At 41.2% G+C, this 12,597-nt stretch overlaps 1 protein-coding gene across 1 annotated transcript in view; it reads right to left on the bottom strand.

Annotated features, from left to right (window-relative positions):
* Positions 1-12,597, bottom strand: part of FN1 (fibronectin 1) — a gene marked incomplete in the record, with an annotated part of 4,425,379 nt that overhangs the window by 1,165,483 nt on the left and 3,247,299 nt on the right. The window contains 1 exon segment of the mRNA XM_044060668.1: positions 10,379-10,566. Within this exon segment, the coding sequence (XP_043916603.1) occupies positions 10,379-10,566 (188 nt within the window).

Below are 12,597 nucleotides of genomic sequence, written 5' to 3'. Positions count from 1 at the left end.
CAAACCTGTACATAGCGTTATTACTAAAGCTAAAAAACATAAAACAGAAAAAGTACAACTATCATTCAAAAAAGACAGGAATTACAAGATGTTGCACTTATTCTTGATTATGAAAAATATTGCACAATACTTCATGAATATAAAATATATATATATACATTCTAGTAATATCTAATCAAATAAACCAAAACAAAAATGGATATAAAAATAGATGTAAAAATGAGAATAATTATAAAAAGTATCAGTAAATACTATATATGTTATATTAATTAAATATATACTATACCTAAGATATAAAAGATGATGTTGGTGATAAATGTTAATGAATATAATCTAAATATCATTGAATAATCTATTACCTTTATATGTAATAAAACTCTAATGTGACAGTGTTTTTATGTATATACTAAAAAAATAATGATCTTATATACAAAAAATATACATTGTAAATATAACTTGATGTTATGAATTATGAACCATAACTTCCACTTATACCCTTAGAACTGTTATTTGAAATAATTCAACTAATTCAAAATAACTCACAATAATAAGAAAAATTCACAATAGTAAAGATTTGGTTGATATAAAATCATTTAACCCTGGTGGTGTAGTTGCATCAAGGTAAATTTGCCACCATGTCTCACGAAATGCTATCAAACCTTTTATGTCACCTCCCCTAGGGTCTTTTTTGATGACTTCCAAAATAAGAAATTTAAAAGTGTGTTTCTCTCCACAAAGTTCAATATGTCTATACAAAGCATTTGTTTTGTCCCTATTTTTGATGCAATAAATGTGATCATAAATACGTTTTTTCAAACTTCGTTCAGTTCTTCCCACATAATAGGCAGTACAGTACTGACACATGGCCAAATATATAACCTGTTTGGTATTACAATTACCATCCTTTCGTTTAATGAATGTCTTATGTCCATTGTCAATAGTGATTTTATCTTGTGTGGACATATAAAAACATTGGTTACATGAACCACATTTGCTGCTTCTAAGTCTACCAGATTTGTTCACTGAAAGTATTTCTAATATATTTTTTAAATTGTTTCCCATCCTATACACAAACCTTGGTTTGGACCCCAAAATCCTAAACAACATGGGTTCACTACTTATTAGGTACCAAAACCTACTAATAATGTACTTCGTAGTGTCTACTCCTAAGTTGTATGTAATAATGCATGCTCGATTGTAGTTGGAAGCAGTATTGTTACCATTGTGACTTGATCTAACCCCACTAACTGAGTTGTGAATTTCACCTGACCCTAGTACTGGTGAGTATTTGACCCCCCAATTTTTCACTACATAGGATACAATATCTTCCATCATAAGAGATGGATATCCTCGCTGTGCGAACAATTCTTTGATATATTCCAATTCATTGAGTAAGCTGTCCTTATTGGATACCATTCTGGACGCACGAATACATTGTCCTTTGAAGACATTGTATTTGTATACTTTTAGCCTCATCCAGTTTTGTTTTTTGTATCCTGTTTTATGTCGTGCATTGCAAGTGACTGTTGGATGTTATCTAATTGTCGTCCTGTGGCGTTCTGTGTGGATTAAAACTATTTCTTAACCTTGGATTTTTGAGACGACTGGTGGAGTTTTTTCGCTTATTGGTGAGATCGGATTATACCTTTGTGGCAGGTTTGGCATACCTTTTGGTTTTGGAAGCGTGTGGAAGTGAAACCTGTACCCTTGAGAGACTATTTTCAACACCCATTGGTCTTGGGTGATCATGTGGCAATTTTTTGAAAAAAGTGCTAGCTTTCCCCCTAGGGGTGCTGTCAACTAAGAGCTTGGCATTTGCAGAGGGAAGTCATTGTGATGGTTTCCTATAAGGTTGTGATTGGTCTTCTCCTCCTTTGGGGACTGTAGCACCCCATTGTTTAGGTCTGTAGGATCTTGAGGCTGAGATCTGCCTCTTGGGCGTCTGTATCTGCCTCTTTGTGGCCTGACACTGGCAAGGGCCAATTTTTTTGAAGGCCAGTTTCTGCTAAATCTAGGTGGTTGAACCTGTAAGAAATCTTTCACAGCTTGCATTGACTTTGCTTTAGCCTCCATTTTCTTTAACACCTCTTCTGCCTTAACACCAAACAAAGCATCATACTGTAGTGGAGCATCCAGTTCAGGTAAACTTTGTTCTTTCAATCAAGCATGTCTTCGAATAACTGAACCTGTAACTGCGGCTCTACAAGAAGACTCTAATGAATCAAAATCGCATTGCAGAGTATGCTTTCCCACTTGTTCAACTGCATGCAATAAATCCTACATTTCTTTACTGTCAGGACCTTCTATATTTGTAACCATTTTCTGCTTTAACAATGACATGAGATAATGTTGATATTTAAGCATGTGAAACTGGCAGTTTAAAGCTCTTACAGCTAAAGTAGCAGAAGTGTAAACTTTTTTCCCCCATCTTTCCAGAGCTCTGGAATCCCTATCTGAGGGGACACGATCTTTGGCAGTGGAAGCTTTAACCCCTTTAGGACCCTGAGAAATAATTTCTGTGTCTGCAGCGGGGTTTTTGTAAAGGGAATTATGAGAGTCAGGGACCCTGTAGTACCCGTCTGGCTTTACTGGTGCAGGGGGTAAAGAATCTGGAGATATACTGGATTCAAAAAAACATCTACAATATCAAGCACAGGGGGGATAACTAGGGGCCTGTGCTGAGGCAATAGAAGGAAATCTCTGAGCCTTTTCTTGGATTCCAAGTAATCCTGGCTCTCCCAATGGAAATGCTCCCTCATGGTGTGCAGGGTCTCCCCAAAAGAGTAATCCTCAGGCGGTGAAGCTGAAGGAATGGACTCTTCTGCATCAGAGTCCTCATAGGGTGGGAGAGAATAGCCCTGGTCAGAAGAAGAATCAGAGGAAATGGAAACCTGATCAGAGGAATCATAATCAGTGTCTTGCCTAGGCCTTTTGTCAGGAGGGGGATGGGAGCCCCTGATTAAAGTTATAAGGTCTTCGGCCATTTTAAGCATCTGTTTCTTTGGCATGGATGACTGTTCTGGAGAATGCTGCATTTGCTTCCTTGTCTTTAATGGTGTTTTTGACTTTGCCTTTGCTGCTGTAGTAGCTTTAATTGGAAGCAGTGAAGGTCTGAAAACACCCTCAGAAGCCGGTGCCTGCTCAGAGGCTCCAGACCCATCTGAGGGTATATTTTCCATAGGCCCAATACCTCGAGTTTCCACAGGCCTCTGTCTCCACATGGCTGTTGGCTATGGCCTGTGGCTCTGAGGTAGCGGGTGTCAGGGGCTGCAAAAGTGCCTCACTGAGAACCGGCGACTGGCCTAGAAGAGGCTTCGTCTGTTTTGGACCTCGGATGCCTGTCTTTTTCTTTGTCCTTGCGTTTTTTTATACATTCCAGTCGGTTGTTCCAACGGCATTATGTAATTAAATCTTCGTCCAAAATAATGTAAAGCAAAATCAAACTGACGTTTAATAGTGCGTTTATTGAATTTAGCACAAAACCGACAACTAGTGACGTCGTGGTCAGGCCCTAGGCAAGGAATGCAGTAAGAGTGAAAGTCCTTATGAGGTATTTGCTTCCCACAAGAAATACAATTAACTTTTACTGACATCGGTCTGAAGCAAGAAAAAGTTTCCCCAACGGGGTACTTAGCTTTATTGAAGACTTCGGTTCTGAAATTCAGTTTTGAAAATCTCAGGAGTAGGCCGACCGGCACTTGCGAACTGCTTTTGCTTCGGGCACCGCGAGGCAAGAAAGACTGAAGAAAATGGCGTTGGTTGCAACTTTTATACCCCAGGCACACTGACATCAGGGAAGAGGCGACAGCAACAGACGCCAGACCAAGACTTTGGAACTTGGGCCGACTGCGGGTCGCCTGCCAGCAGGATAACTGAATTGTAATGACTGCAACAGTGAAACACAAACACCTGAGGGTTATGCTACTCAACGGCAGGAGTTTAAATCTCAAAATGCACACGCTCAAAGCACTCCTCAGTATGGAGAACGTCGACATCTGTGCAGTAACTGAAACCTGGTTCAAGCTCCAGAGAGCACCCCAACACTACTGGGCTACAACTCATACCACACGTTTTGGCCACAGAACACGGACGAAAGACAAAAGGAGGGGGTGCATCCATATTCATCAAGGATACCTACATCTCCAGGTTAATAGTGCAGCAGGACACCTCTGAGATCATCCATGTGCAACTAACGTCGAGCAAACCTGCAATGCAAATTGTGGCCTGCTACAGATCACCCTCCATGACCCAGGACCACCACTCCACCTTTCTGGAGACACTGGAAAACATGAAGGTCCTACTAAACACCCTCATATTGGGCGATTTCAATAACCCTACCATTCACTGGGAAAACTACTCGCAAATTCGCAGAACCAGCGCTTCCTGGAATTCATCAACTCAAACACCCTGTATCAGCTGGTAAACTCCCCTACCACAGGTGAAAACATATTGGACCTGGTCATCACCAACATGTGCGACAGGTGTTCCACACCGGAGGTCAACCCATCACTGGTTAGATCAGACCATAAACTAATCACTCTGGATGTCCACACCCTACCACTACCCCCAACTAAGGAAATCACAGTAAAAAAACTTTTCTAAAGCAAACTTCACCTTAATTAAGACAGAGGTAATAAGTTTCTCAGGCCCCATGCTAAAGGATAATGCTGCCCAAGATGCAGAAAACTTTACAAATGCACTCTCTATGAGCACCTAGAAGGATGCATGGATCACGCCACCCCTAGCAAAACCAAGACTCACTCCTCTAAGAGAAGGAAACCAGTTTGGAGGACCCCTGAAATAATAAATAAGAGGAAACTAGTTAAGAAAAAAAAGCAAATCCCAAGGAGGAAAAACATCCCTGATCATTATCAGTAAGAAACTGAGGTCCAAGGCTAACTTCAAAAGAAAAATAGCCAAGGATTAATGACAAAGCCTTCTTTAGCTATGTTAAGAATCTAAGTGGCAACTCGCAGATATGTACTGAACTAGTGCAAAATAGCACAAAATATACTGAACCTACTGATATTGCCAACATCCTGGCAGATAGATTCAGTGCAAACCTCACCCCCCTCTCACCTCCAAAAGGGCCCACAATAATACTGGAAAAGTGTAGTGTCCCAACAATCACAGGTGCACAGGTGAAAACAGCCCTTTCAAAAGCCAAAAACAGCATCAATGGGACCACATTGTGTCCCAGGCTGCATCTTGCACGAACTACAGATCGAACTAACTCCACACCTAAACACGCTGTTCAACCTCAGCCTCTCCACAGGCTACGTGCCCATAGAACGGCACACAGCAACAGTTATTCCTCTCCACAAAGGAGGGGCCACAACAGACACTGGTAACTATTGCCCCATAAGCCTGACTAGCCTGGTCTGCAATTCTAAGGAGTGCATCATCATGGAACTCATTAACAAAGACACTGGGAACCTCCATACACTTGACCTGACCCAGTTCTGCTTTAAGGGCAGATCATGCCTACTAAACCTGGTCGACTTCTTCAGGACAGTCACAAAGGCCATAGACGAGGGAAAGGTGGTTCACACAGCCTACTTTGACCTCGCCAAGGATTTTGACATCTTTCCCCACTCTGGTATTGAAGAAATACTCACCAGCCTGAACATAAAATCCCTACGTCACAAGATGGGTTGCCAACTGGCTTACAGACAGAACTCACATGGTAAGAATAGCGGGCAACAGGTCCGACTCTAAACCAGTCACAAGTGGTGTCCCGCAAGGCTCGGTCCTGGTACCCCTACTGTTCGGCATATACTTCTCAGAAGTACAGGCAAACACAGGAGGACTATGGCTAATCAAGTTCACCGATGACTGCAAAATGGGAGCCATAACTGACTCACTGACTGACACGGACATCCTCCAAAAGGGCCTTACTGAGACAGACACCTGGTGTCAAAGTCATGGCCTCAAGCTAAATGCCAAAAAATGCATAGTCATCCCGTTTGGGAAAAACAAAACCCCCACGAATTAAAACGTCAAGGGGCAGCCCCCTTAATACAGAAGAGGTAATAAGAGATCTGGGGACCCAGGTAGATGGTAATCTCTCCTTTGACAATCATATTGCCAAAGTAGTTAGGAAATCCTTCTATGTGGCCCATGTAATTACTAAAGGGTTCGCATCTAGAAATAGAGAGGTTTTAGTGCCCCCTCTACTCGTCACTCACTAGTCCCATCATACATTACAATGCCCAATTTGGGATGTACCTCACAAGACACTTCCAACAGCTGGAAAGACCACAAAAGTACCTCATCAAGAAGATTGCTGGTCTCAAACATATGTCCTATGCAGCCCGACTTGAAAAAACTCTGGCTATACTCAGTGGCATATCGCTTACTCAGAGGTGATCTCTGCCTGACTTACAAAGCCATGTCCAACTCAAAATTGATGGACATGCTCCACCTAGAGAAATTCAAGTCACTGCGAGCCACGCACTCTAGTGAGCTAAACCTCGCCACAACAATAAATACAACATGCTGGAAGGATAGATTCCTGTCACAGAGACTCCCCATGCTTTGGAACAAAACTCCAAATTACATCAGGCAGAGCCCCTCACTAACACTCTTCAAGAGAAACCTTGCAGAGTGGATGAGTAAAAGAAAATACACCCCTGGGATCACTTCATTGGCTCTGCTTGACAGAGGATCAGTTAATTAATCAATGGGGCGGAGAAAGTCGACGCACACTGGCAAGGCTTATAAATGCCCTCAGGCAGACAGCCTACTACCTACCTATGAACCTATGTCTAATGTTAATTGTGAAGGTGGTCTAAGGTGGTTCTTCCAGATAAAATCTCTTTCAATTTTGTTTTTGATATCCACTGTAAGCAATGGACAACTCTGACATCTCAGCCTTTTTTTTAAAGGGTAAAATGTATCCTGAATCATGGTGAGTTGAAAACATCTAAAGCAGTGTGTGGGGTCAGTCATGGCTTAATGGAGCACGAGTCTATAGCACAGAGCAGGCTGGAGATTTGGTAACTTAAGGAAAGACCTTCCCTTCAACTATTTGGGGTGTTTTTATATGTTCTGAATGCTCAAACAGATTTAACGAGTGAACTGAGCACTAGGGAGTATTCAGTGTTCAAAAATCAGCCACACATCACAGACCATTAAAAACCTCACTCCATTTATGTCTAGTATTTTATATCCCTGCATCATTCATCTGCTGTAAATTTAAAGATTTCTAAACTGTATTACATTAATTTCAAAAGTTAATGAATTCCATCTTCTTCTTGCTCCAAGTTACCAGTAATTATGTCCAAAGCTGGTTCGCATAATAGTGTTATCCACCAGACACTGATTTCTTGTCCTCATTTCATCTCATGGTGTGAGAAAACACAAATTAGTGTGAAGTCACCTATTTTGTATGTTTAGGCCAAGAATATTTTTAAAGTTTGAGTAGGAGCCTGCATTATTTGGGGCACGTTAAGTTGTTCGAAAATTTTGTTCAGAGGAAGAGAATCTTTTCCAATACCACTGGCATTGAAGAATTATAACATAGTTATGTACACCTTTAGAAAACATTATGTATTTTTGCTTATTTTGTGTCAGTTACCACTCTGAAAATACACCCACATACCATACTAGTTTATGTTACTCTCCTAGTTACACACGTACTGCACTAAGATACTAACAAACATAAAATAATGAGTAAAAAAGTCGCACAGAAACAACCCGTAAAAGCCAAAACAAAAATCTAGCAAGGCTAGACTTTACACTGTATGATTCCTTAAACCTCTTGTATTAGAGCCAACATGGGATAATATGCAAATGACCCTTTAATGACATCCGGTGTTTCAGCTATATGGCAATTCTGAATGTCCATGACTTTTTTCTTAAAGTCTATTTATGGACAAATTCAGGCCAATAAAGCCAAACCCCACTAGCTGAGAACATGCATATTTCAGCTTTCTTATGGCATTATCAGCACAGCTGAAATGTTTGCCTAATCTTTAGAAACAGGTTGTCATACTAAAAGAACATAGATACATACAGTGTGTACACTCACCATTTCTGTTATAAAAGCACTGTTTGTGGAGGCTTTATTGATAATTGTTGCCACTTAATAGCAATTACTATTGTGTTCTTTTTAATGCAAAAAAAATGTACATTTGTCACTCAACATACATGTGCAAAGATTAGTTGTGTAAAATCTTACCATAACATTAGCTAGCCTCTTCTCTGTTGCAGTATTTTTCACATGAGGGAGATTTGCCTGCCAAGCAAACAGACGTTGACCAGTATACAAATGTCTTCACTGCCTAGGGTGCATGGTACATGACACGTCGTCTATCAGATGTAGGCTATAAAAGTGATGCACACACATACCAACCTCATAATGGAGTGCCCTAAGGAGAATGCTTGAGAAACAGGCATGTAAGCTAGGTACATCCAAGGAAGAACAAATGCAGTGGGGATGGAGGGTGGGATATAATACAACAGAGAAGAGATGGACACAACATTATGTAAGACTTGACAACTAATCTATGTCCCTCTACTCTGCTGTTGAAATATTTCCACAAGGAAGAATGCAAAAGCTCATGAGAAGGACAGAGAGGAGGTAGGGGCAGAAATGCTTTCCAGGAAGCCATAGAGAATGGCCCTAGTGAACCCTGCCCTGGATTTAGAAATCCTGTCCTGTTTGTAATGCCCAGTGAAGAAATGAACTGAAGACCAAGTAGCTGCCTCCAAAATGGAAATGGTGCCCAATCCTTTGAAGGCGGCACCAGATAAAACCATGGCTCTGGTAAAATGAGCCCTAACTGAGGAGGAGAGGCTCTTTCCGTGGTGTTCACAGCAGAAGGTGATAGCCTTAGAAATGTAGTTGGAAATGGTCTATTCAGCCTTCTGCTTCTTTTACTGGGCATATCCATTCTGGAAATCCTAGGGCTCTAAGGTGAAAGGAGGCAAAATGGTCAGATTTCCTGATGCCCTTGGTTTTGTCTAGATAAAACATAAGCTGTCTGTTTATGTCCAAAGCATGCAGAACTCTTTCTGCAGAGGTAAGGTGGGAAGGTGGATTGCTTGGTTCAGCTCAAAGACTGGCAGATAGGGCAGGCATTATGGTCGCAGGAATGCCCAAGACAGAAAAGGTACTGTTGACGGCTGTTCTTACATGGAATCTTAAGTCCACATTCATATTTGCCCTTCTTGGATGACAGACAAGCAAAAGTAAGAAAAGGATTCCCCAAATGGAGCACTTATCTGAGCTAAAGTTTCTTTAGCAGTCAGATTGTACATAGTGGAAACGCATACTGTCTGGTAGCAAAGGCTGGTGTGTGTGTATGTCACTTTTATAGCCTGTGTGTGATGCACCAAGCACCCTAGGCACTAAAGACTTTCGTCTTTCGGCTTCTCCCGGTTAGGGGTCGCCACAGCGGAACTCCGGTCCGCTAATGATTGGCAGTAGATTTTTATGTGCTGGCATGCCGGGCCTAACGCACAACCTTCAGCGAAGGAACGCCCATTCATGCATGTCAACACCAAGAAGATGCTCTAACTGAGAATCGAATGTGCAACGTCTAATTGTGAGGTGACAACGCTACCGCAGCACCACCACTGCAGTGCACTAAAGACTTTTTGTATACTGGCCAAATTCGGGTACTCTGGCAGGCAATCTCCCTCAGAATAGGAGGACATCAGTACATCACTGATGTGTCATTAGACTCTCACATTCAATACTGTAGTGCAGGAAATACGACAGTCAGAAAAAGCATGACCACTCACGAATGATCAGTCATGTTTAATTAAACATACAGCTATGGGAAGATTCGGCTGCAGCCATGGAGCCTAATAAAATATCCTATACTCTTGAATCATAGCATCACATAACACAGCGTAACATTTAATTACATAGGTTTTATCATGGCATACCATTTAATTACTTGTTCTTAATGTTGGTGTAACACTACATGCATATTAATAAAAATTGTAGGACAGCTTATTTACTTGGACATTTACTTATTTTAGTAACTGGTTAAACTGCTTTCTGCTGTGACCCTACCCATAAGTGTAACATGACAATTCTAGTACAAAATCAGAAATACCAAGACATACAGTACAAATACAACTGAAAGAGGCAGCAGAAATCTCACAATAGTTAAAAATGTAATGACATTTCCTGAGATTAACAATGGAAAAACTAAGAGCACAAAGGGAAGCAGTATGTAATTAGAAGAGGAAATGGAAAGGGAATTTTTTTTTCCAAGACAGTTGCTACAAAAATACATGCAATCTATCCCTCATAACTACATTTTCAGAGATGGGACAACAGAAACCTAAATGTGGCCACTGCCATCACACAGTTTGCTTTTTCAATGGTCAAAGTATGAAGACTAAATACAGAAAAACTTACCATCAGTCCAGGCACTGTAACACTAGTGGTGTCTGGGGACAGTTTTTTTTCAATAGCTGGTCCTCTTTTATCTGTGGGGTAGACTTTCACTAAATAACCTGTGATATCAGCATTGGGGGCTTGCCATCTGATGGTTGCAGTTGATGGGCTTTCTGAAACAATTTCCAGATCAGACGGAGGGGGTATAGCTGTAACAAAGAAAAAACTGCTGTAACAGGCAAACAAACTCTCTCTAGAAATGGACAGCTACAGTTATGAAATTGTATAAATCTAGAAAAGGAAAGTTACTCACCAAACAACTTGGTGATGTCCACTAAGCACACAGTTTGGAAAATAAAATCATGCAGACTAAAGAGTGTACAATGATTTGTTCACAACTTGGATTGTCTTGTTAGGAAATAGTCAAAGATAACCAGCAAAGTCATCAAGTCTGCTGCTGAACGTCTGAATTACTACTGCGAGGGAATTTTTGGATTTCTTAGATGGCAAGGGGGGGGGCTGGGAATCTGGTTCCAGAGATTCAGTTTTCAAGGTACCCTGAAATGACAAGAATACTGTAGGAATGACACTGAGCTTAGAATAGTCAATACCCAGTAGGTAAATTTACTTTTTTGTGCAACTCTAAGGAGGACCCTCTCAACAGAACTATACCCCCATGGAGAGCACGCTCCTTGTTTTCCTGCCTCTCCTAAACTAGTTGGACCAGTTTACAGGCCTTGCTGTATCCTGGGCTGTGTTGTAGTTCCTGTGTTGTCCATTGCCTTACTTGGATAGAAGGAAGTTTCTTAGCTCACCAGTGGGAGTGGGGAGCCTTGAATAGCCTACCTGTCCTTGAGGGAAGTGACCTCAGCACAAGAAGCTGTAGTAATTGGTCATTTTGGACCATTTCTAGCTCTTTTGAAGTTCCCTGGTTAAAATCTGCCTCTGGCATTTATTTGAAGCCATATTGCTCAGACACAGCTCCACGTGGTCCTGTTGAGTCTTCCTGGCTACAGAGAACTGATAAAAAGCGACTGCTTTCCTGATTAAGTATCCTGCTGTTTTTTATATTTGTTTTACCTTCTACTGCTTACCTAGAGCAAGCTTTAACTGTTTTCATAGTTATTTACTGCATTTTTTATTATCTGTACTTAAAAGTACATTTTAGTCGAAATTAGTCTAATTCAAGTCGAAAAGTGTTTGTTTGCTGTTTAATTTAATTGTTTGGCTGCCCACTAAAGTGTGCTAGCCTGTACTACTGACTTATTGCCTTTTCTGCATTTAGCGGGGAGTTGCCACTAGAGCACCATCGGGCAGCGCCGGTTTAACAAGGTTAAACTATTTCTGGCTCCGTAAAGTCTGCTCTTCATTTTTCCCTTAGAACTGCTCTACTTGTAATCTAAACAGTCTATTCTCTATCTGTAAAGCTCAGCACTTGTTCCTAAAGCATTTTTAAGTCAGGTAAAGCACGTCTATATTATACAAAGTACTTCACTAGCTTAAAACCCCCTTGAGTACCCACTTCCCTATAGGTCCTTTCTGACTCAGTTACACAGCAAACTTTTCATTTCTTCTAGCATGTCAAAGGGTCAGTTGCTAGCGTCCTCTCCTGCTCAGCTGGTGAATCTGGGAATATTGAGGCAATGTTACAATTGCCTCATGTACACAGACAACCCTCTCCTCCTCCCACAAAACACAAATACATGCGAGAGATGCAACTATATAGCCAAACTGGAGGCTGAGCTCTCTCAACTCAGGACTGGCAAAACCAGACAGGAGGAGAAGGTAACCACACACACCATAAACCCAGTCTCACATAGAACTATCACAACTACAAATCAAACACAAAGACATACTCGGAGGCACTAATCAAAAATCTACCAAAACAGCAGAGGCATCCAAAGCAGACACCCAAACAAGTGCCACCTCATGACATAACACAAGCAACACACAGATCACAAAGTCAGTGTGCAAATCAGTCACAGCCCTTAAGGCCAAACACAATGCCAGACACAGAAAAAACGTTGCTGGAAACTGCTGGTATAAAACCTGGAATTTATTGACAACACAAAACAACTCAAAGTTAGCGCTTTCGGGCCAAAACCCTTCTTCAGACTAAAAAACAAACAATTACAGACATATTTAAAATACTCCTCAACCAACCAGATTTCAATAAAAAGCAGCCTCCTCTTGAGAGCTGGCTTAAGGGGCACCGCTTCATTTAATTCTGAAAAACCTTA

Source organism: Protopterus annectens, chromosome 2.part0, assembly GCF_019279795.1.
Source record: "Protopterus annectens isolate FY-2018-M chromosome 2.part0, PAN1.0, whole genome shotgun sequence".
NCBI classification, from domain to species: domain Eukaryota; kingdom Metazoa; phylum Chordata; order Ceratodontiformes; family Protopteridae; genus Protopterus; species Protopterus annectens.
Note: the sequence above shows the minus strand (reverse complement) of the source record. Positions and strands in the feature narration are given on the sequence as shown.